Source organism: Triturus cristatus, chromosome 3_2 (genome assembly GCF_964204655.1).
Source record: "Triturus cristatus chromosome 3_2, aTriCri1.1, whole genome shotgun sequence".
NCBI lineage: Eukaryota > Metazoa > Chordata > Amphibia > Caudata > Salamandridae > Triturus > Triturus cristatus.
Genome location: NC_140584.1, coordinates 739983691 through 740009814, shown reverse-complemented (window position 1 = coordinate 740009814; position 26124 = coordinate 739983691). Strand labels below are relative to the sequence as shown.

General features: G+C 45.8%; 1 protein-coding gene across 7 annotated transcripts in view; it reads right to left on the bottom strand.

The window, feature by feature from the left end:
• Positions 1 to 26124, bottom strand: part of PMS1 (PMS1 homolog 1, mismatch repair system component) — a 903709-nt gene that overhangs the window by 472715 nt on the left and 404870 nt on the right. For all 7 annotated transcript variants that reach the window (XR_014979980.1, XM_085648798.1, XM_085648797.1 and 4 more), the window contains one exon: positions 20875 to 21797. Coding sequence is in view for 6 of the 7 variants with exons in the window: in XM_085648798.1 (XP_085504924.1) it covers positions 20875 to 21797 (923 nt within the window). In the remaining variant the exon portion in view is untranslated. The remainder of the gene's footprint in view (positions 1 to 20874; positions 21798 to 26124) is intronic.

Genomic DNA, 26124 nt, shown 5'->3' with positions numbered 1-26124 from the left:
AGGTGTTCTTCTCGACATCGAAATTTAGTATTTTGATATGTCACCTGTGTCGAAGTCAAGTCACCAATGAGACATCCTTTGATTGGAATATGTAGACGTAGAGCCTCTTGATGGGGACATAGTCGGTTTTGATATCTACGTTTATGAGGTGCCACTAGTGCCAATAAGTGTCTCTGCCACTGGAACTCTTTCTGTTAAATCAACCCCTATGGGAGTATTTTCAAGATGTTGGCACACTTAAAGAGGCGGGCTGAGAGGCTGATCTTTCTAACATACTCTTCATTATCCCTCATGTCTTGCATCATGCCCTTGAGCCTGATGCCTTCCCTGTCTTTGAGTATTCTTTTACACACTTTCTTTTTTACAAATATCACACTCCTTGACAGGGTGAGATACAGAGACGCCACATACACTTTGAATCTGTTATATTCCACCCACACGAAGGACACTTGAAATAAAGAGATGGCGTTTAGACTAAAATTGCCAGTCATAGTCTGGAAAAGAAATCACTTCACTCAAAGCTAAAAGTCATTGAGTGAATATGTTAACAATTGTTTTCTGACAGAAAAATATGGAGATTTTCAGAGGTGTGAATCCTCAAACAGTCCTTGAAAAAGCATTAAAATGTTCCCAGAACTGCTGGTCTAGTGACCTGAATATTCTACTCGATCTAACAGTAATGCACTTGACCCATAAACTGGTCTCAAATTGTGTGATCATAGGCAAATATTTTATTTGACTAAGTCTCCATTTTATGCATCATAACATATGAGAGCACCTTCAATTATGTGGATTCACCATGCATGATGTACAAAAAAACTCTTTTGTTTGACTTAATAGACTAAACCTTTTCTCCACGTATGATAAGACACTAGAGGTTACACATGACCCCGGACTTGCCTCTAAGTTCACTAATAGCATTGTCATCACAGAAGGGGCATGAATGTTTTTCCCAGTTCAGGTTGAAAACTTTCACTTTTAATAAATGCTCTCAACGCAGTGATGTAATCTGACGTGATAAGGTTAAACACTTCTACAGATGAAGACAAACTTTTGATACACAATTTTGAAGACACTATATCATATTCCTACATGATTATTGGTGTATGATTTATATACCAAATATTTTTACTGCTCTGCTCGTGCCTGTGCTCTCAGAGACCGAGAGGACTCTTGGCTCAGCTACTGCTGTTAATTAGTGGCTCGCCGCCCCTACATAGCAGAAGGAGGGTGAGATTCCGTGAAACACCAGCACCAGGGATGTCAGTTTGAGGAGAACCGACATAAAAAACGAAATTTTAGGATATGAACTCATAGAGCGGCAATAACCACTACAGCAAGTGTTAAATAAAAACAACTGTTGTGCATCATTGTGTCACTGCAAATAACAGATGTGAAAGGTGTCATATGTAGCCAGTGGTAAATTCTGGAGCGCACGGTCACAAAAATACGACAAGCATGATTTGGTAATGAACTGTCATTGACAGGAAGCACATATTCCATTGAAATTGACTCAAAATTTCCCACTGATGCAGTTTTACTGATAAAACCTATATAGCGTACAAATGATAAGCTGCAGAATCCAGGTTTCAGCAAATATTTATCATTTGCGCATCACCAGGTATAATGTGCTTTTTGTCACCACATTTCTGAATTACAAAAACAATGCTTTTTCTAACTGCTGATATATTTTGAAATAGTTGCAGAGTTCATTTACAATGTTGTGTGTTATAAATAACTGATCTCCTACATACAGCCTTTCATTTGACACTCCCTGTGCCCCAGCACGGTTGCTATGCAGCAATTTGTAAGAAAGCATTAACATTTGGCCTCTGCCTGTGAAGCACAGCAAACGTAACAAGATATAATGGCATCTTTATTGCTGAGTCACTTGAAGAATGAATAAAACACCTGCTCTGTGAGCTCTCTCACCAAAACTGGACAGTAAGCACTAAATATAGCTAGCCCAGATACAATTTGACTTGCCATAGTAAGTGGGTAAGTAGGTTTTTCGGGGTCTGTCTTAGATGTACAGAAATACTACTTTAACAAGTCGAAGAAAATGAAATTGCTCTGGGAAGCAACTCCCAGTACAGTGTACTGTGGGAAGGATTGCCCCTCAAGCTCTGTGCCTCTCTTTTTCCCACTATTAAAGTAAGCCTACCAGGATGCATTTTTACCCTCAAGTACACAATTTTTTAAAGGGGTTTTGCATGGCATAAACTGCAACTTGGCTCAAAACGTCTAGTCGGGCAACATTATGGACATTCAGGAGAGAAATTCAACTCTGATGGACTTCCACTGAGTAGCAGCATGCTTGAACTCGTAGATAAAGATATGCTACGATGTTACTTCTATAGAATAACTATACAGAAAAGTGTTTACGGATCCAAGCACGCAGCGAGAAATTATTCAAGCATTACGAGCATCAATGAACCCACACTGGGGTGTGCAGTAGAGGGTGTCCATGAGAATGATCACATACGGATAATCCTCACTTTAAAGATTGATGGAATTAGGCCCACTGTTACCATTCTATTCAGTCCTGAATGAGAAGAGGTCCAGTATACTTTATAAGATCCGGAGTCATCTTGTCCAATGGGAAAAGATAAAGTAGAAGTTTGGATTCCAGTCTTCTGGGTGATTCTGCTTTATGGTCCATAGTTACATCAGCTGCTGAACCTACATCAATAACTCCTGTGAAATAGATCGACATGAGTAGGGAGCAGGGAGGACAAGGAAGGGGGAGTAGCTTTAACTAGCTGTTTGGTGCCGACATAGTCCAGTGTTTACAGTTAGTGGACTTTCAGGCTATAATATGTCTTCATGTCTGACTTTGTTTTTGAGAGGTTTCTAGCTTTCTAACCCCCCCAAAGAAGCTCTGTGATATACCCAAGGAACGGAGGGAAGGGGTCAGGATGTGTGAAAGTGAATAGACATCTTTCAGACACAGACCTGCTCTGCTGGGACTTAGGATGGAAACAATCAGCAGAGCTTTTCTAAAGTGCACTAATCAGAAGCAATAACAACCACTGGCATAGCCAATAGGTCTCATCCTTTGGGACCATGTAAGTGTTTAGCCAGAGCTATTGGCTTTGCCAATGTCTTTAAGCTATGTTGTAGAGCATTGTGGCTGATGTGCAGCATGTTGAAAAGTTATAATAGAAAAGTGTTGTAAGCATTTTTGTTACCTTAAATATCACCAAAAAGACATAATGTACACCTGAAAGACCCTATTAAAAAAAGAATTAACATAACAAATGTCTTCTAGTTTTTTGTCCTTGCAATGCTGCCAACTTCTTACTGCCTGTTCTAGTGCTTGTATGTTATAGATTTTTTTTGGTTATGTGGGGGAAGGGATGACAAACAGGAGGGTGGAGGATGGGAAATAGCACCTGAATTACAACAAGAACAGAGGACGGACACCAGGGGAGAATCAAAAGATGCCAGATTCCGAGGGCAGACTGAGGTGGTGCTGAGTGATGCTGAGGTAGCGCTGAGGTGGTGGTGTGCCTGTGTGGAGGTGATAATAAATGATACTCAGGTGGTGCTGAGGTGGTGGTGTGCTTGTGGAGAGGTGGTGCTCAAGTGGTGTTGAGTGATACTGAGATAGTGCTGAGTGATACTGAGGTGGTGTTGAGTGATGTTTTGGTGGTGCTCCGGTGGTCCTGAGTGAGGCTAACTTGGTGCTGCACTGGTGCTAAGTTGGTGCTGCACTGGTGCTGAGATGGTGCTGCACTGATGCTGTGGTAGGGCTGCGCTGGTACCGAGTTGGTGATGCGTTGGTGGTGGTGGTGCACTGATGCGGAAGTGGTGCTGTGCTGATGCTGAGGTGGTGCTCCGGTAGTGTTGAGCAAAGCTGAGGAGATGCGCTGGTGCTGAGTGATGCTGAGGTGGCAATGCAGCATGGCTGAGATGGTGCTGAGCTGGTGCCAAGTGATGCTGAGTTGGTGCAGTGCTGAGGTGATGCGCTGATGCTGAGGTGGTGCTGCGCGGATATTGAAGTGTTGCTACATTGGTGCTGAGTTGCTGCCGAGGTGTGACTGCGCTGGTGCTGAGGTTTGGACTGCACTGGTAGTGGTGCACTGATGCAGAGATGGTGCTGTGCTGGTTCTGCAGTGGTAGTGCTGCGCTGATGTTGAGGTGGTGCTGCGATGATGTTGCAGTGGTGGTGCGCTGATGTTGAGGTGGTGGTGCGCTGGTGCTCAGGTGGTGCTGTGCTGGTGCTCTGGTGGTGCTGCGATGGTGCTCTGGTGGTGCTGAGTGATACTGAGGTGGTGGTGTGCTTGTGCAGAGGTTGTCCTCAGGTGGTGCTGAGTGACTGTGCTGGTACTTATGTGGTGCTGAGTGATGCTGCGTTGATGCTCAGGTGATGCTGCACTGATGTGCTAATGCGGAAGTGGTGCCTCATTGGTGCTAAGCGGCTGCTGAGGTGGTGTGCGGTGCTGCTGAATTGATGCTGTGGTGGGGCTGTGCTGGTGCTGAGTTGGTGATGCATTGGAGGTGGTGCACCGATGTAGACGTGGTTGTGTGCTGATGCTGAGGTGGTGCTGCATGATGCTGAGGAGATGCTGCGCTGATGCTGTGGTTATGCTGAGTGATGCTGTGGTGATGCTGAGTGATGCTGTGGTGGTGCTGAGTGATGCTGTGTATGTGCTGCTTTGATGCTGAGGTGGTGATGCTGCACTGATGCTGAGGCAGTGCTGTGCTGATAGTGAGGTAGAGCTGCATTGGTGCAGGGATGGTGTTGTGCTGCTTCTGTGCTGGTGTTGAAGTGGTGCTGCGCTGAGGTGGTACTGTGCTAATGTTGTGCTGCTGAGGTGCTCAGGTGGTGCTGCTGAAGTGGAGCTGAGTGACGCTAACTGGTGCGGCGCTGGTTTTGCACTGTCTACTTGCCGGATATATTGTTAAGTATCCTCACATTACATGCTGCGTTTGGAGAGCACAAGGAGGCATCCTTTGAGATTGGTATTATTTTACCAACAAAAGAAACCTAAATGAAAGCATCAAAAGTTGCAAGCGTGCAACACAAAGCTGCTTCCACTCTAATAAAATGTTTACCTCTTTAGTCGTATCCAAATAACGATGCTGTCAAAAGCACAATGCAAATAGGTTGATCCTACTGGAATTGATCCTATTGGAAGTCTTCTTAAAGTACACTTTCATTAAGTAAGTATATTATTTAAGGCTTGGACATTTGAGCTAATGAAAGCAAAAATGTTTTATGATGAAAAACATAGCATTGAGCTGAAAAAACGCTACAGACAGTAGAAAACAGGATGAGGTCATGGTTTGCCGCACTCGGCTGAGTGAGTTCGGAAAGACAAACAAGGCCAGGAAAAACAAAAAGTAGTGCACAGAAACTAACATATGGCAGATAGCAAGGTGACCCATGTAACATGGCCAGTCTCCAGGGCATGACCAACAGAAAAATGAGGGACAAATATAACCTATTGACCAACAAAAACAATTACATTTCGAAAGGTACATGAAGGAATGTATGGAAACGGACGGGTGTGCTGAAAGCCCATACAGTAGATACAGCACGTTTCGAGAGACAGCGCATGTGCGGCCTAAACGAGACCTAAAAGGTATGTTTAGCACATTCAAATGTTTGATGAAGCAAACAAACTTTCAAAAGGAGTCTTCTTTGATGACCCTAAAAATCTCAAACAATGTAAGAAGCTGAAATTCATCAAATTGTAACGCAGGTTTCTATTCTAAGCCTTTTTCCATGAAGAATTATGTCACAAACCTCCAAAATCTTAAAGAAACACACCAATCAAAACAAGCATTGGCATAGCCAATAGGCATCGTCTTTGGGACCTTATAAGAATTTAATTATGCAGCACAATATCCTTGGTGCAACATCAACTGTTGCATGGCTAAACACTTATAATGTCCCAAAGGCGAGATCTATTGGCTATGCCAATGCTTGTTATCTTGTGCTGCTTGACAGTAAGGCCGTTCCTGTGTTTCGCCCATTGCTGCCCAGATTTTCAGTAGGTTAATATTTCCATCTAAATATGTTTACTAGCTAGGTATTAAAAACAGCACACAATACGTTTTCGGTAAATGTGTATGTACTTTTTAACTGTATATTTATGCTATAAATGACAACAGTAATTAATGCATCACTACAAAAAGATGCGCACTTCGATTAATAATTTTGGCAGTGAAGCCCCTTCGACAGAATGTCTAAGAGCGCCGCAAATGCTGTGTTACAAGTGTCCAAAAGGCCGCGTGAGCCCAGAAACTCTTAACAGATTTGTAAATCCTGTTTCCAAATAGGCGCTGTAAAAGGACAGAGCTCCAGCACTGTACGCATAATCTGCCTTACATATACAAGACCCCATGCAGTCCCTGCTGCCACGGTCTTTAACTGACAGCGGAGCGCTCTATATTGCTGGACTACACTTGTGCACTTATATAGCAAGGTTTCATTTATACGGCAGCATTCTTTATAAACTGGACGTTCGCGCGTCACCAAAGGGACTGCCACAGAGAAACATCAAAAGTGTTTAAGGAGATATTATCGGAAAAGTCCTGCATGTTCTAGGCGCGCTGGGGAGGTAAAGTGCAGAATTGGACCGTTCTCGCCGTGCCGATGTGGCAGGAATTCTTTTAAGGAAAGATTGGCATTTTGTGTAGTTTGCTTCCTCGAGGCGACTTCAGTGGGTGCCACGTGGAGTGGAGAGAGGCCCGGAGGTCTGTTATTTTGAGGTGGCAAGAGAAGGGTTCCCGTGAATGGGGTTCACTGGACCGCTCGCAGCTGGGCTGCTAGAGTTTACTTTCACATCTCGTATAGGGCAGGGGCAGGACAGCCGCTGGCACCAGAGAGGGTATTAACAAGAGATTCACAGCCCAAAGCCTGGCTTCTGAATGTCCCCTTCTGCGCCCGGGTGTGATGCTTGCCATGTGAGCAGGGCAGGCGTCGAGAGCTTGAGGGAAGTGAAGTGATGCGGGTACTGCTTCCAACAAGCATGCGAGTGGTGCGGGTGCACCACAGCGAGACATCTGTTTTGCATTATCGCGCACGCATCTGTGCACGATAATGGAAAACAGATGTGGCCAGTGCGGGTAACCGCAAGCAATAGGCCGTGGGCGGAGCAAAGGCAGGACATGCACCCGCCTTTGCCCAATTGTGTGCTGTCTTTCTTAGAAAGACGCACGCAAAGCCCAATAGCCTATGAAAAACAAAAACACACGCACGAGTGTGTGGTGAGCTTTCTGAAGCCCCTTACAAGAAGTCTCGCCAGAGTAGCGCGTGCGCGCTGCTACAGGCTCGACCTAAGAAGATCCAAGTACCCCACACGTACTTGGCTTGCCCTCCACATGACCACTTAAGTGATACGATACAGGTTACGAGAGAGAAGATACTTGTGGGAAAGGCAGGAAGCGACATGGGGCCTTAGCAGTCACATTCACCACCAGATGTGCTTCCCATGTCCTGACAAAAAATCAACTTAAATAGATGAAACTGCTAGATGGTGTCAGCGGCTGAAAGGGCTTGGTAAGAAAAAGGGTTGCCAGACAGAAGAAACGCTCTTTCTTGTCTAGTCCCTTGCTATGTTGACTACAAATCACATTCTCTGACGATAAAAGTAACATAATTTACACTGCAAACGTCAAAGAATTACTAAAAGAGTGATTACACCGTAGCACGCATTGTCCTAAAGAAACAGCTTCTACAAACTATATATATATATATATATATATAAACCCCCTGGAAAATCTGTATGTAATATATAAGAATGTACTGTAAGTCTCTTACGTTTTACAAATCATTAAAAAATGTGTCACTTAAAAAGCACAGTAGGACCAGATCTACAAAGGATTTTTGCAAAGCCTGCACTATGCAAACCGACAGCCTTTACAAATGCAAAAACCCAATTTGAACTGTACTAAAGTGTCATGCAAGTTGCAAATGCCTTTGTTGTGACTCATAGTGCTGACTCTGCGATTCATTGTAAACTGCCATGGAACGGGCAGAAAGGAAGAGTCCAACCTCTTCCCCTGGATCTCCCAAATGGGAACCTAGGGGGGAGCATGGCACAAGCCGGTCTCCCCCTGGGTGTTTTTGCGCAAATGGAGAGGGCCACGTTAGTTGATAGGCTTAGACTAGCGAGGAGGCAGGTTTTTAGGTAGTCTATATGTATAGGTGACTTGGCGGGAAGACGCTTATAGTGGCGTCAGTGCCCAAGGGGGTAGTAGGACTTCGTTGTAAATTTTCTCCGTCAGGTACTTCATATCAGGGATTTTCACTAATTGGCGTCCTTTTGTTCATAATGGCTAATAACGCCGCTGTTCGCGACGCCATACACGTCCTTTGAGAAGCTGAGCGGGAGGATTTGTTGCAACCTGGCGTCCCTGGGGAGGCATGGGTGGGCTTTGAACGCCCGAAATGTAAGGCAGCGAAAGAGGTGGCTGAGGCAGTTGCCGCCTGCTTACCGGTGCAGGCTAGGCCCCCTAATACATCACATACCTTAGTGGCAAAGAAAGCTTCGGTTCGCGCGCCCACCCAGCTTCTCCTCTCAGGGCTGGTGCTGACACGACCGGTCACGTTGTTGCTCCTTTGGAAATATCATGAGGTCGGAGCAGCTGCAATCTTTTAAAGACTCTTGAGGAGGTAGGCTGGCCAAACGTCTATCGTCCGGGGGGGGGGGGAGGGGGGGGGCAGAGCTTCAAGGGCAAGGCTAGCGGTGTCTCTCTCCCGCGGGGGCCAGAAGCGGGGGAGGGGTCTAAAAACTATTGTTTCTTCAGGGCTGCGTAGGTGGACAAGCTTATCTCCCGCAGTGCAAGACCACGGGGCTGTGTCAGCTCGTAATGATTTAACGAGAGTAATGTTATTTGACAATAATGAAAACATCACGTCCCACAAGAAGCTTTCTCGCCGTCCATTAAATTACCGGCTCTTCCTGCCACAATTATTCTTGCAACCCCTCTTGGTGGAGTTAATTCAGGGAGTTTATTTCCTGTTGAGTGGGTAGCTTTGGTTAAGGATCACAATTTTGAAATGCAGGCTTTCTCTGTCACAGTTCCTGGGTTTGGTGATTCTCGCCAGGTTTCAAGGTCAGATGACTATATGTTGATGGATCAAAATGTTGGCTCTCAAGTTGAACATGTTGGGGTCCCACTTGTTCACAGTTGTCAGGGCGATTAACATTTTTCACAATTAGGAGTTGCTAATGGCAATCCAGTTTCCCAGCGTATTTCATATTTTGACTCAGTATTAGGTCCACAGTCTGGTCAGTGCGTTTGGGTCGCACACTCAGAAGTAGCCTCCTCAGCGGCGTCAGGTGGCACGGCATTGTGGAGGGTGGAAGGGAAACTGGGTTTAGCGCCTCCTTCAGGCAAGTGTGGCTTGAAGGCACAGGTTTCTTCCTCTACTATAACGGAGTCTGGCGAACCTGGATTTCTGTCAGTGGAGCAAGATGCTCCACTACATGGGACAAAAACTCAAGGAAGATCACACGTGGATGCTCTTTCATCAGCTGGACATTTGAAGCGGATGTCAGCGCATAATTGGAGGTCATATGATGGGAGTGTGGGTGATGGGGAAAAGCCGGGAGTGAGTAATGCTTGATTGGATATGCATGATGACAAATCTGGATTATGGGGATGACCGTGATGAATTGAAGGAGGGGGAGTACAGGGAGAGGAATTGAACTGAACCCCTGACGGTTTCACATCTAAACTCTGGGGAGCAAAGGGGATTGTTGGGGACAACAAATGTTTTAGTACATTACAGAAGTCCAGAGCGGACCGGACGACGGATCAAGATCGGCTGAGCGGCCCTTGACAGTGGGATGATCCTAGGGAATTTCACAAACGTTCATCTCAGCTACCGTCAGGTAAGGCACAGTGGGGGAACACGTGGCATCAGTCTGACCACAAAGAAAATAAAACACGTTCTATTGGTGTGGGGGAGTTTTTTTTAATGCTGATTTGATCTCGCAACTTGAAGTGGTATTACAGAATCCAGGCACACAGGTTAAAGATACCGATAGTGGTATGATTGAAGCGTCTTCTACTATTCAGCCAAAGAAAGTGGTGGAGATAGCTCATTCTGATAAAGACGAGAAGGAAGAAGATCAGAATATCCATAAGAATCTTCCTTATATGGGTATTGCGATGCCTTTGGGGTCACACCTTTCAGACAGAACAAGAAACAGAATTTGGAAGCATGAGTTTGTAGATGTTTTTAAATTATTACACAGGGACATCCAAGCTAAGGAGGGATCTAAGGAAGAGAAATGGGAGCGGGCTAACAGGTCCAGGGTTCCCAAAACCATCGAAAATTGGACATCAGCTTTTCTCATACATGCAAGCATATATTGTGAACGTCACCAAGATAGGGCAGTAGCTATGTTCAAATATATGGATATCATTCATAAGGCCCAAATGCATTTTGGGGGCTATGCCTGGTTAAGTTATGATGAAGAATTCAGAGAAAGGATAAGTATATTTCATAATAAGCCATGGGGGGATGTAGATTCCGAACTGTGGCTTCAATGGATGTCACATGTCTTCTACTCACCCAGCAGCCACAACACATACGGCAAGTGGTTTGCCGGTCACTTATCAGCCCTTTCAACCCAGTCCCGTCTAGGCTGGGGCGGGTTGGTATGGGAGAGGACAACCTTTGGTTTCAGGAGCCTTCTGGAACTTTAATAGGGGATTTTGTAACAGGCAATGTTGTCGTTACAAACACGACTGCTCGTAATGTGGAAGAAAACATCGACTCACTCAATGTTTCGTGGGTTCCAAGTTTGGTGATCAAGGGAGATTCCATAGGGGGAGAGGTTCATCATTTCAATATCCACCAAAGGGCGCATACCCCAATTCGATTTGAGGTTTTAGAACAATGGTTGGGTTCATATCCAGACGTAGATGCTGCTGCTAAGCTGTACTGGGGTTTCAGAGAGGGTTTTAAAATTGGATATCAAGGGCCTAGGCTGAGGAGATGGGCAGACAAATTAAAATCCGCTAAGGAACTTCCTCAGATAGTGTAGCAGAAACTTAATTCAGAAGTACAAGCTGGCAGAGTAGCTGGTCCTTTCTTACAGACTCCTTTCAAAAATGTTATTGTTTCCCCCCTAGGAGTATCGCTTGATTCATCACTTATCTTGGCCGGAGGGTCAGTCCATCAATGACTTTATTTCTCCATCGGACGCCAGTGTGTCTTATGCTTCAGTTGATGATGCCTTGAAGTTGGTGAGATCAGTGGGTACTGGGGCGGAGTTGGCAAAGAGTGATATTCAATCAGCATTCATCTTTTGCCTATACACCCATCTGATTTTGAACTCCTGGGTATGTTTTTTAATGGTGCTTTCTATGTGGACAAGGTCCTCCCCATGGGTTGTTCTGTTTCCTGCGCTCTTTTCTACAATGGTGCTTTACCCATTTTAGTGGTCATACTATGGTCTGCCATTATTTGGACGATTTTATGTTCATTGGTTCTGGTCATACTAATCAGTGTAGCTTGGCGTTGCAACATTTTCAAGCATCGGCGCAGGAACTGGGTGTCCCTTTAGCCCCAGAGAAAACGGAAGGTTCCAGCACAAGACTAACCTTTTTAGGAACTGAGATCGATACAATGGATAGGATGGCAAGCTTGCCTGCAGAGAAAGTGCAAGAAATGTGGTCCTTTTTGCTAACTGTCATTGATCAGACAAAATTAGAACTCAGACATGTCCAGCATTTGTTGGGTTATTTGAATTATGCATGTAGAGTGGTCAGGGCTGGCAGGACTTTTTGCAGGTGTCTGGGTCAATGTCAGGGGATTCCCTTCATCATCACAAGGTCAGGATTTCCAAGGCTGTTAGGGAAGATCTCTGTATCTGGCTGAAGTTCTTGGAGGATTTCAATGGTGTGTCTCTCTACTTTGTTGACGAGAATATGCTATAGCAGATTCAACTCTTTTCGGATGCGCAAGGTGCAAATGGATTTGGCTTGTTCTGGGAGGGTCGGTGGTGCGCCGAAAGTTGGCCTTCTCACTGGTTATCTCATGGGCGTAGCATTGCCTTTTTGGAACTTTTTCCTTTGATTGTGGCTCTTTTTGTCTGGGGAAAGGAATTCCGAGACCGATCTGTTCTCTTTCATGTTGATAACATGGCGGTTGTAGATTTAATCAACAAGCAGAGAGCGAAAGATTTGAGAGTTTTGTGCCTTTTACGGGCATTTATGTTACAGAGTTTAAAGAGGAATACTGTATTTAAAGCTAGACATATTCCTGGTGCTAATAATTCCATAGCAGACGCTTTGTCTCGCTTTCATTGGCAGATGTTTCACAGTTTGGCGCCAGGGGCAGACCCCACCAAGACTTCAATCCCATAGTGCGTTTGGGAGTTGGGGGATTGAGGATCGTCGAGCTAGTAGAAAAATCGATAGCTCGTCCACCAGAAGAAACTATCACCAGGCTTGGTCGGAGTTTCTAAGTTATGGCAACCTTGATTTTCAATCTGGGAAGGTGGTCAATAATAAAAACTTGATTTGGGGTTTTGTAATGCATTTCATAAACAAGGGTCTATCACACACCACTATTGCAGGAATTTTAGCTGGAGTTTCCTTTTATGGGCAGTTGTGGTAGGGATACGACCCAGTTGAAGGTATTTTGGTTAGGAAAGTTTTAAAGGGTCTCAGCAGGGAGCGGAAGCATGCATCTCCTTTACGGGAACCAGTGACTTTTGAGTTACTGCAGTTGCTTTTGGTGCAGTTTCCTTTCTGTTGCTATGATGAGTGGGAAGTTTGTCGTTTTTGGTTATGCATGATTTGGCTCTTTTTTGGTGCATTTAAGGTTTCTGAGATAATGGGTTTATGGGGTCTCTCTGGCATTCGTAGCGATGAGATCTTCTAGCAGGAACAAAAACTTAGGATCTGGTTAAGAGCTTCTAAAACAGATCAGTTAGGTAAGGGTACCTGGATGCACTTCAACAGGAGCGGAGTGGAGGGCTGTTGTCCAGTGGGTGAGTGGGAGGTTTTTACCAATCTTGTTGGTATCAAGTCTGGTGTCATATTTTGTCAGATGAATGGATCGAAGATTACTAGTTATCAACCGGCTAGCAGTATTAAGGAAGGCTCTGGTTAGGTTGGGAAAAGACTTCCTTTTGTTTGGAACTCATTCATTTCGTATTGGCACTGCTACTGAAGCGGCAAGGTTGGGTTGGGAATGGGCTGACATACGGCGGATTGGGAGGTGGAAATCATCATGTTGTGCTCGTTACGTTAGAAAATGAATTTTGTTCTGCTTTTCTATTTGCTAATATTTGTTTTTCCATTTAGGTTGTGTACAGGGCCCTTTGTCAGAGAAAAAGAACACCTGGATAGAGGGCCGTTCATTCATAAAATGGGCAGTGATTTTTGCAGAACAACAAATTTATGCAGATCCCTGGGACTTCCAAGTGCCAGACATGAAGTTTTATGGAAGGGCAAGAGTGGTATGCGGTGGGCGGGTTTGTTTTATACGTTAACTGAACTTTTTTCCTCTCGGGGTCCTCCTGATATGCTGGCCATCCATTTGGGGGAAAATGACTTAGTGTCTTTATCAGGTTTGACTCTTATTAAACAAATGAAGCTGGACCTCGCCGTCATCAAGAACAATTGGTCAGGCACGTGTTTAATTTGGGCAGAATTTATTTTCAGAAAAAATTGGAGGGGGGCAAGGAGTCATGCTGCAGTTGAAAAGGCAAGACGTAAACTTGATCAGGCCATGAAGGTATTTTGTCAAGCAATGGGTATTAAAGTGTTGTCCAATTGCAACATTACAAGATCTGAAGGGCATTTATTTAGAGAGGATGGTGTTCATTTATCTCAGCTGGGTCAGGCCTATTATTTGTTGGAACTTAGGGATATGCTCGCAAAGTTATGGAATGAGAATGAAAAATTTCCAAGCTATCGTAACAGAAAGTTTCAATTCTATTAAGGACTCGGAGGCGAGGATTATGCTTTATCTTTCTTTACTTTTAAAGATAGCAGCCATTTTAAAGTGAACAACAACAAGTGTTCCCATGATACATCGGTAATCACACAAAAAATAATAGAGTGTTCGCATCTAGAATGTCTCCTGCTCCATAATCCAATCACAGGTTCTCTTCGGTACAGGTAGTCATCTTTCACTGTTTAACCTCCCTCTTTCGTTGCTGTAGGCCAGCCAGCATGGAACTTCAGGAATCTTGCTTTCCAGAATCTCCTGAAACGCAAAAGAGAATGTAAGCGAAAGTCGTGTCTAAGGTTTAGCCTGCAAGGCAAACAAAGCTCAAATAAGTTAAAATTCAGAAGCATTAAACACTTTACTTACTCCAATACGGGGAGGGAAGGATTCAAAGAAGGAAAAACTTTGTACCCTGGGTGGGATAATCCTCGCCTCCGAGTGCTTAATAGAATTGAAACTTTCCGTTACGATAGCTAGGAAATTTTTCATTCTATGTCAGGACCGGATGCGAGGATTATGCACGTTTAAAGCTTACTCACCACCAAATGAGACATATCAAGGATCGGTTTAAAATAAAACCGTTTAAAGGTGGAGTCGGAAGACCAGTCCGCAGCATTCAAAATGTCTTCCAGACGAGCGCGCAGGGTAAAAGCTTTAGAGGCCATCGCCCCTCTGGCCGAGTGTGCGTCAAAAATCCGCAGGTCAATGCCTGCCTCCTGCATTACCCACCGTACCCAACGGGCAATGGTGGGGGAAGAAACCGCCTTATGAGGTTTCCTAAGTGAAATGAGCAATTGTCGTTCCCCGGGGGGATGAAATTCCTCCGACATCCCCTCGTATTCCTTGAGGCTAGATACCACGCACAGTTTCGGGGAGTCTGGGAAAGCCGGATAAGATATAGAACGCGTTCCACACTTCATTCGCCCATGGATCGTAAAAGTGACCCCTTCTGGGGAAAAGATCCGACTGGTAACATCCAGGGCTCTAACATCAGAAACCCTCCTGCACGAAACAAGGCAGAGAAGCATCGCCAGTTTGGACGATAGCTCCTTCCTCGAGAGGAACCTATTCGGTTGCCATGATAAAAACAAATTCAACACTCTGTTAACATCCCACAGGTGGGAGTACCGCGGCTCCGGGGGTAGCGAGAGGCGGATGCCTCGAAGCAGGCGACAACCCAGGGGATGCTCACCCACCGGGGAACCGTCCAGCATGTTGTGGCCCGCCGAGATGGCCGTACGGAAGGTATTGATGGTTTTATAAGCCAAACCTTCCTCCGCCAAAGAGGCCAAATAATTCAAAATGGAAGTCACATCGGTTGCCACGGGATTGAAACCCCATCGCACACACCAACGACACCACCGTCTCCATGTGGAACGGTATCGCTTGATTGTGCTGTCGGCCCAGGCCTTTGACATGAATTTCTCAGCGGCTCCCGAAAGGCCCGGGACCGCCCAGCGTCCCCCTGTAATCCTCCAAGCCATGAGGGCAAGCCCGTCCTGCTGTATCAACGGATGAGGAACTCCGTCCGGATTGAGCAGAAGCGTTGGAAATAGGGGGAGTGGGATTGGAGAATCCCAGGAAAGTTCCAGAAGAACTGGAAACCAGGCTTGAGACCTCCAAATCGGTGTGACAAGGACCACGTCTGCCGACTGACGACGCACCTGGGCGGAAACTCTTGTGATCATGGCAAACGGGGGAAAGGCATAACCTCTCTCGGTCTGCCAATCCTGCAGAAATGCATCTGTTTGCGCTGCTAGGGGATCCGGTCTCCAACTGAAAAACCGGGGCAGCTCTAAGTCCAGGCGAGAGGCAAAGAGGTCCACTGAAGAGGGACCCCAGAGGGATTGAAAGTCCGCGAAACCCCCCGGATGCATTCTCCAAAGACTGCTGTCGTGGACATGCCTGGACTGAAAATCCGCCACCTAGTTGTCCCGGCCCGGGAGATATTCTGCCGTCACCGACACATGATGGTCCAGACAATACTTCCAAAAATTCGCTGCCATGTCCGACAGTGCCCTGGAGCGTGTTCCCCCAAGATGGTTTATATACCGGACGGCTGATATATTGTCCATCTTGAGTAGGACACAAGACCGGACTGACTCCTTGGTCCAGCACTGGATCGCAAAGGACCCCGCCAGGAGCTCCAGGCAGTTGATGTGCAAATGTTGTTCCAAAGGAGACCACACACCGCCGGTAGCGAAGTCGCCACACCGCACGCCCCAGCCTGATCCGCTGGCGTCGGACTCGATAATAATATCTGGCGTCGAACCGAAAATTGCCCGTCCATTCCAGGCCTCCATGTTGGAAAGCCACCATTGAATCTCCTCTCTGGCCTCCGCCGAGAGCGGTACTTTCCGTGAATAGGACAGACCTCTTAGAAGGTGTTGCGCTTTGAGGCGCTGTAAGGCTCTGTAATGGAGGGGGCCTGAAAAAATGGCCTGAATGGACGACGATAGCAGGCCCACCAAGCGAGTTATCTGTCTGAGGGAGACCTGATGCTGAGTAAGCGCTCTCCTTAACTCGTGACGGATTTTCGTCATCTTCCGAGAAGGAAGGCTGAGCGTAGCGGCCACCGAATCGATGGAAAACCTGAGGAAAACCACCTTTTGGGAGGGAACGAGCGTTAATTTTGCCTCGTTGATTATGAAGCCCAAACTCTGGAGTAAATTGACCGCCGTCTGAAGATGACGAGAAAGGGTCGTGGGACATTGTGCCATCAGCAAAATGTCGTCCAGATAAACTATGAGACGCATCCCGGACGCGCGCAGGCGTTCGATCACCGGACGCAATACCTTGGTGAAACACCAAGGAGCCGAGGATAGTCCGAAAAGGAAGAGTGGTGAACTCTAAGACCGTGTCCCTCCAAAGAAACTGTAGGAATCTCCGGTGAGGAGGGAAAATTGGAATGGTCAGAAATGCATCCTTTAGATCTAGGCGTGCCAGCCAATCGTTGGGTCTGAGGAGGTCGCGAAGAAGATGGATTCCTTCCATCTTGAAATGGGGGTAAACTAGCCACTCGTTGAATTCGCGCAGATTGATCACGGGCCTCTTCCCCCCGTCCGCCTTGTCTACCAGAAAGAGATTGCTGAGGAACCCTCGAGCATGGAGAGTAGATTGAACCACCGCCCCTTTGAGCAAAAGAGACTGGACCTCTTGATCTACTAAGGCGGAGTCCTCTACCGAGAAGACTAGGGGACGTGGTGGAGCCTTCTGAAAAGGCTCCCCACTGGACTCGATATGAAATCCCTGGACAGTCTGGAGCACCCAAGCGTCGCCCGTGACAGAAGTCCAAGCCTGGAAAAAATGCGCCAGCCGGCCCCCCACTTTTAGTTGGGAAGAAGGGAGAACACTTACCGGAAGAACTGGAGACGCCATCGCCTCTGCCACCACGGTTCTTCCCTCGCCGTCCTCGTGTCGGGTATAAATTCCCAAATCTGGCTTGGCTCTGGTATGCCGACTGGTTGGAGCCTCCTCTCTGCTGATTTGGTCGGCCGGACGAGCGGCCCCTGCCGTGACCGGCCCCCCTGAAAACCCATGGGCGAAAGACTTTACGGATGGAGGATTGCGCTCTATCCAAAGTTGTGAAGGCATTCACGAAGCGCCCTAGCACTTTCATGAAGGGTTCACCAAAGAGGCCGCCCTGGGCAACCGGGCCCGCCTCGGAGTCTGCTAAATCCCCCAGCTTGGGGTCCACCTTAATCAACAGGGATCTTCGTGGCTCCATTGACAACGCACAGTTTGCGTTTCCCAAGAAAATGACCACGCGTTGGGCCCAAGAGGAGAGGTTGTCTGGAGATAACAGGGCCCCTGACGACTTAGCTTCCTCGGCCATATCAAGTATTTTGGTGATAGGCCCGAGAATATCTAACAGTTTATCCTGGCAAGCCCGCCATGATCTATCAATTCCCTTTTTGGGGTCCTTGATACATTTCTGCAGAAATGTTGCCATACGCGGATCAATTTCAGGAGTTGCCGCAACCTTGTCTTCTAATGACGGCCGCGGGCATTCTGCCCTAAGGCAATTACGAACAGAGGCCTCCAGAGGTCGTCGAATGCGACTGGCTACTTACTGGGCCACCTTGTCGCAGGGCACACAGTCAGAGGACCTAGGATGCAAAATATCCTCAGGATCGAGCATATCGGCAAAGAGGTTCTGGGGGACCGTGCCCGAATCCAACGCGGCGGGCTCTGGCTGCGGCAAATTGCAAGGACGAGAAAGCCCGGCACCGTCATCACTCCCGTGATTCGAAACTCTCGGGTTAGGCGCCGCCGGAGGGGATCTGTTGGCCAGGAACGTCTGCTTGAGACGGGCGAAGGCGTCAACGTCCACCCCAGTATCCTTGGCCCGTTTAGCGGGAGGAAGAAGGGGATCCTCATTGGGTGTAATAGAAGGAAGAGAAGCCGGAATCGCTTGGGTTGCTCTAGCCAACCTGTTGCAAGCTAGCTCAATTTTGTGTGAGAGGCGATCCTCCAATGGAGCCATGGCCTGCTCCACCGCCTTATGAATGGAGGAGTCTACGGCGTCGTAGAAATCGTCGTCCCACTGCAGCGCCGAAAGCGGATCTTCATCCCACTGTTCATCCTGGTCATCCAGGTAAGTAGCGTCATCATAGGCCTCCATTATAGGGAGACACAGAACAATAAGCCCAAAGAGTATATGACGAAAGACCACGTAAGTGGAAACTCTGAAGGAGGTGAACTCCGCGAATTGAAGGCTGGGTGTCAGCCAAGTCAGGGCAAGAAACTCTTGCGTGCAGGCACTAAGCCTTGAGAACCGACAGCCCTGGTGCAAAAATGAATGGGCAGCCTGTCCTCTCACTGGGTCCCAGCAGGATTCCCCTGCGAAATACAGACTCCTAGGAGCGTTGAGAAGTGGCCTAAAATACGGACCCCCCACTACTGGGTGCACTCCACCACAGCCTTGTAATGCTGTTACAGACCTATTCAGGCGTTCAGGGGGCGTAAATATGAATAAGTGCCTACAGGCAACATACGGACCGTTGAAACGGCGTCGGGACAGGCAGGGGCTCACTCGCTGCTATGCGTTCCGAGATTCAAGCGCGGAATGCTCGGAACGCAAGCAACGTCGATGGCGCGTAGACGCGCCTTCTAGCGTTGGAATGTGGCACCGCGAGCCACACCAAAGACGCGGCCGCTAGGGAGGAACACTCCCGCGGCCGGAAAGCGAGTCAGCAGAGTAGCGGCTGACCCGCGACACCACAAGAATCACCGGAAGGTATTCTAAACAAAACAGAAGCGTTGGGAAACGGAATCCACCGACCGAAGAGCGCGAACGCTCTGGTGCGAGGGAAGGTGAGAAAAACCGTTAAAGCCGTACGTGCTGGCGATACAAGCAAAGCACTCGCTGGCAATATAATCAAAGCACTCGAAATAGGAGAAATTACTAGTGAAATAATGTACAAGTATAATGGTATTAACAGTACATATGAAACTCGGGGAAAAGAAAACATGACTTATCTCAGGCTGCAGCAGCAAAGAAAGAGAGGAGGTTAAACAGCGAAAGAGGACTACCTGTACCTAAGAGAACCTGTGATTGGATTATGGAGCAGGAGACATTCTAGACGCGAACACTCTATTGTTTTTTGTGTGATTCCCGATGTATCATGGGAACACTTGTTGTTGTTGACTTTAAAATGGCTGCTATCTTTAAAAGTAAAGAAAGATAAAGCATAATCCTCGCCTCTGGTCCGGACATAGAATTTATGGTGCAATCACACTTTATGATGTTTTTTCCTTTTCAGTAATTTGCAAGGTGGGGCCAGGAAAACTCTACGGTTTCCTGGGTGGCGCTTTTCGGGGGTGGAAAGTCTGGAGCGGCTTTATCCATCCCTCGGGGGGCCCGGGGGTGAAGGAATAACGCAGGGGAAGTGAAAAATGGGGTTTGCAATTGCATGGGGTTGTTTCAAGAAAATTGGATTGAGCTGTTTGGGGAAAGTTTTTGCGAAAGGTTGGGGGTTTTGTGAGATAATTTAAGATATTTATGATGTTAAGTTGTTTACAAAAGTTGTTGGTTTGAAAGAGATAAGAAATGTACCTGTCTTAATAAAGTGGCCTTTTTTGCTATGACAGAAGTAGTGGCTTGCGATTATTGCGCGATCCATGCTTATGACTTTTAAGGAAGTGTATCAATGATCTGCGCATGCAGCACAACTGACAGGTCACAGACTGCTGAAAGCAGTCGGTATATGTTCATAAAATGTCTGTGAGGTTTAGCTCCCGCTGCCCCAATGTCAAATGCAAGCATTGAAGTGTGCAGAGAACTGGGACTGCTCCAAGCCTTCCCTTTGCAATATGTCATTTTGTTTCGCAAGACAGCCATTCCTTTAGGGCAATAATGGAGAATGCAAATGTAGTGCTGAAGGTCAAACTCCATCTCTGCATCACAGAGATTCACAAGGATTCAAAGAGGGAATCATGCTTCATAAAAATGAAAAAGGGATGCTTACTGTGAATCTTTGTAAATGGTCTTTAGGAGTCGTCCCGAATTATTACATCCGGAACAGTGCAAATAATGTTGAGGTAGCATTCACAGACATAACACAAACACAGCTTCTGCGATTCGACTCAACCATTAGATCATCTGAACCTTAGACCTTTCTAGATAATTAAAAATATAACTTGGCAATATTAAAATTTAAAGCCATTTTACACCGGACAAAAAACATTTAGAAGTTCGAAATGTGGAAACTCTGGCAGCAAACGTAGCCCAAAAAGCAGCCTAAGTTTGCAGGACGTAAACATATCAATTAGTAATAATCTTTTTTCGACTTCAGCACGTAATGCCACATGATCCAATTTTTTTTCGCAATGTTTTAATAAATTGGGAGCGCACTTTCATTCCGTTTTCTGCACCCAATGAGTCACACAAAGTGGAAACTACGAGGTTTACTGATCCCATGTGAGATCTGGAAACTTACTTTTCTCGCTCGTCTTCACTTAATGTCTTCCACAGTTCTTTACTCGTGACAGTAATGTCTTCCGTGCAAACCTTCGGATTCTCTGCTAAAACCTTGAGCCGATATTCTTGCATGAAAATGTCACTTGCTGACATAGGCTTTCTTATTACTCGATTGCTAATCAAGTCATAGGGTGTGATCTGCCCAGATTTTTTATTGACCACATTGGTTATATTTTGGCTTGGGCTTTTTGGAACTTTCTCAGCGGAGTTCATTGCTTCTAAAGTATTAGCACCTGCTGGAGGATTTCCTACATTCTCTACCCCAGGTATCAGGATTTTGACAGGTTCCATGTTTCCTCCGCTGGAATTTTTGAGTGCATTCCCCATGCTCCAACTATCAGCACAGATGTGAGAAGCGTCCTTGGAGACTGCTGGTGCTTCCTCCATTCTTTCCAAAGGACCACTTTGAGCGGCTCTCTGGAGATGCTCTTCTTGAGATTGAGAGTCCAAAAGACTAATATCATCTATACCAAAAGTAATACTACATCCACTTTGGCTGTCTATAGGTGAAGAAAGATTATTATTTGAGACTTTCAGAAACCTTTTGTTGCATGCACCACCAATGTCTGATTCTTCATTCTTTTTAACTGGACCAAGAGGATTATCGCAGACAAATATTTGATGTTTTAAGCAGGCCTCAGTGTTTTTTCCTGCTTGACTATTTTGCACGTCGTTACTGAATGAAAATGATGAAGTATGAGTCTTGGGACCTTCGTTTCCAGAAGGTTCAATTTCATTGACAAGAACATCTGTTTGTTCTGCTGGATTACCAAGCATGTCCACGCAGGTCACATCTGCTCTATCACTTCCTCTGGAAACTGTACCTGGGAGTGACCCATACATTGATGTTAAGACATTTTCCATAGCAAGCAAAACATATTCCTGAAAAGTAAAGGCATATACATATTAGGAAACGATATCAGATTGTAAGTAAAAAAAACAGTGCATTTTATTGAGTTTAACTGTATCAAGCGTGGAGATGCACAACACAAGTTATCACGTTTATGGCTTAGCTTTACTTTCCGTTTGTGATCGGTTTGCAAGCAAATGTATTTCTCGTTCTGGGGAGATAAGCGCCTGCGAGTTGAGTTTATTTTTCATGCCACTGTTGTGTGATAGTTTGTGCAGCATCATGTTAGCCAGAAAATGTACATGTGAGGTAGTGCGCATAATAAATGCTGTATCTCACTGTAGGGATGGGGAAGCAGGTTAGAACACTAATGAGCATAAATCTGTTTTAGAGGACCCCTGTGAGCCAGTCAGTGTGACAAAGTGTTCATAGTGAGCGCAGTTTTGGCAATGTGATATTAATTGTGTGCGTGTGGGTGCTTTTATGCATATTTTCCACGTCAGCTCCCTGTGTGGTTAAGGCACGTTATAATGTTTTTAATTTTTTTGTGAAGGTAACTTCTAAGTTGTGTGTCCTTTGTTGGAGCGTTTGAGTGCGCAAAACGGTAGCATGCGGTGTCCCCTGTTGGTCCCTGCTGTGAGAATGGCAAACTGTTATTGTTGAAGGGTTCCCTGTTTGAACATATACAGCATCACTTGGAATGTGTTCAGTGGAGGGCGAGGATGAATGTGATCGTTAGGTCAGGTGACGCAGAAGAGCTAACAAGGGATGACATCTTCCTCCTGGTGGGGTTTGTAGATGGGGTCTATGTTCTGTAGGCAAGACAGGAGCCACAAGTCGGGAGCAGCAAGGCGCGTTTATTCTTAACGCTGCAGGCCTCCTTATAGCATACACTACAGTAACGTTTTCCCACCAACTCCCACCTTACCCCGACATTCTAAACCAAGAACTGCGCGTGAAGGTGCGCGAGTACAGAAACAATGGTGAAGGAAGCCAGGGAACAGGGAGGACGACATGGGCATATAATAACAAATAATTGAATGTAGTCCAAATAACATAATATATTAAATAGCGATTTTACACCTACTTGATTCCCTTTAAAACAACAGTCCAATATAAAATCATGTACAAAAGTACTGAACTGCACTCAAGTAATAGGAAGCGAACTTAAGCATGCTAGGCATACAGATGCAGCAGACCCCATTGAGAGCACTGCTGGGTTGCACCCATGACATTGTCACGATACAAAAAAAGTTCCTAGCGCTGGGGCTCCTCATAGCCAAACGAAGAGTAGCTTGCAAATGGGGACGGGGTCGAGGCCCCACATTTAAGGATTGGATCCAAGACTTGACCACCTGCCAGGAGCAATCACTAAGTTACGCTGAGGTCCTCCCCATGAAATCACGACCGAAAGATGTATGGGGCCCATTAAAAACATACCTCCTCTCCCGGAAGGCTGATACAGACACGGAACAGGGAGAGGTGTCAGATAGGCCACGGCCATCGGGGAACGGCAGCGGGCCCCCCTCCCCCCAGGGAGGTGCGAAGTCCACTATATCCAACGTGGCTGGCCCGAGGGGAGACAGGGTCTCTGCAGGGAAGTATGGAGCTACAACTTAAAGCTTAGAACTGCAGCAGATCTTGCCCTTCTCAGACTGGAAGTAGACCATAGGTACTGGTAGATGCACCCCCGAGATCTATAGAATTTGATGGACTGCAAGATATAATATGTGTGAATACAAGGCGACAAATATATGCTGTAATCCTGAATAATGCAATAAAACCATGTTTAAAAAAAAAAGTAATAGGAAGCGAACTTGGAAGAAAATATTACTTAACTTTATCACTTCTACATCATACATATATACATCCATAAACATTAGAATATATCTGGTGATGTTTGAGGTCCTAGGAAATGTATTTTAACAGAGAAAAATGCTCCCCAACTACAAAAGCTATGATCCCTTCCAAAAAGAAAACTGTATTGTTGCCAACATTATTTTTAGTTTCTGCCTTTGAAAAGAGAACAATATAAAGGAAATCATCTCCCGCTTCGCACAGAGAAAAAACGGTACTTTATCTACAAGGCAGCTGCAGCACAGTGGCAACTGGTACTTCATCATGTTTTGCCAGTGGAGCGAAGGAAGCAATATAACGGACCAGGGGCCAGACCTACGACCGTTGTAGCGGTCGCAAATGGACAATCGGGCCGTTTGCAACCACTAAGGGGTTGTACCAGGTACAAACCCTATTTTGCGAGTCGGTAACGTATTACTGAATCGCAAAATAGTGTTTGCGAGTCACTATTAGGAAGGGGCATGCCAAGGGCATCCATTCCTAAGAGCGAGTTGCAGCAGGATGTAGGATTGTTTTGCAACAGCAAATGTAGTTGCAAAACAATCGCAGTTACGACCACTTTCAAACTGGTGGTAAGCCAGTTGCAAATGGCAAGGGGCCCCCAGGGGATCCCTTTTCCTTTGTGTTTGGCCACTGCCTTCCCTTAAAAAAATTGTAGAAAAAACTTGTTATCCTTTCTTTTAAACGCATTCCGTTTTCATTTATGGAGAATGGGCTGCATTAGGAAAAAAATAGTTGCTTTATTTAAAAAGAAAACAGACAATTTGTTCTGCCATCCCCAGAAGGCCACCAACCCTGCGATTGTAGCTCATTTCCAATGGGTCACAAATTGAGTATTGATGAGACAGGTAATTTGTGACCCAATTGGGGAACGCTAAATGTGTCTGGGACACGTTAGTACAAATCATTTTGTGAATCACAAAGAAATCGCAAGTTGCAACCCGCAAAACGGAATGGTCATACATCTGGCCCTAAACTTCTGCAGCCTTTCCAAATGCTTTATTACGGAAGATAGTGGACTGCTAGTAATATGATAGCCATGACGGAGAACTGGTGCTACAGATAAGTAACTTGTTCTTCTCCATCATGGGATCGTCATTATTTTCATAGATAACATTAAATTAAATAAGCTACCGACAAACCCCCTCCATTTGTTTGGTACATAAAAAAACAGCTAGGCTACAAAACAGAAACTGGTATATTCCTGAAGGATTGAAAATATTCAGCCAAATCATTTTAAGGAGGGGCATACCACTGCAAGGTTGGAAAAACGCAATTGTTTAAATTGAACCACAGCCCATCAACATGTAAGCAACTCGATGTACCCGCTGCACTATTAATTTTGATGGAAGGGTTCTGGGAATTGAACCACCCAGACCAAAAATAATAAATACCCCAGTCTCCTGAGGGAGGACAAATCCCAGCAAGAAAGCATTTTACAAAAGAATGCACCAAGAAAGTTAAGGGAGAGTCATCCACCTAATTCTGAAGGATGATGCACAGCACTGAGAAAAAATAACTAAAATACAAAAAATACTTTAAAACAATACAATTAGAGTCCTCCTGGTGGCTCTGACTAGAAAAAAATACCTCCACTAATATTTTCAATGCCACAGAACAATCCAAAACGATGAAGTGGAATTCTTTGTCTTCAGTGGGTGCGACGCTATATAGTAAAGTGGATGTCTGTTAATCCTTGAATAGACTTACGTCAGGCTCACCTGATGAACCATGGCCAGTAGACATTGAAGGAGATCAGCTTATCATCTGTAATAAATTGAGTCAGATCGTTTACGCATCAATGACTTCTGTAGCTGTCCTAGATCTATGTCCAGAGCTATGTCAAAAAAGGACCATTATACTACATTTTAATAAATCTGGCCTGGATGCCTCTAACTTGAAGAACTTTCATTTTATACCATTTATAGCCAAACCAATGATAACGCATCTTGCAAGGTGGTTAGTTAACCATCTTGAGAGCCATAATCTACTGGATGAAGGTAAATTGGGCTTTCAACAGAACCATAGGACAGAAATAGTGTTGGTAATTGACCTTGATCAACTATGGGCGTGACAGGTCTGTTACTGTTAGATCTTTCTGCAGCATTCAGTATGGTCTATCATTCCATTCTCATTAATTGTCTTGGAAAGGTGGCGATGGTAGGCCTGAACCTACACTGGTTCATCTTCCTTCTGGGAAGCCAGGCTAGTCAGTGTCCCTCCTACAACTTCAGTCTCATGAAGAGAGGGTGTGCAATTATGTCCCCCAAGGCTCCGTTGTCTCTCTACACTACAATGTTACGTATCCGATGAGTAACACCTTCAAATCGTAGTGTTGTTCACTCACCAAGACTCTCAGGTAGATATTATATGCTGGGGATATGAAAGTACATGTCCTTGCAATTGAGGGTCACCTTATGATCTCATGTGCAGAGACATGGACTGATGCCCTGCAGGGTGATCATCTTGAAGTGCTCCACCAGTATGTAATGATTTAGTGGC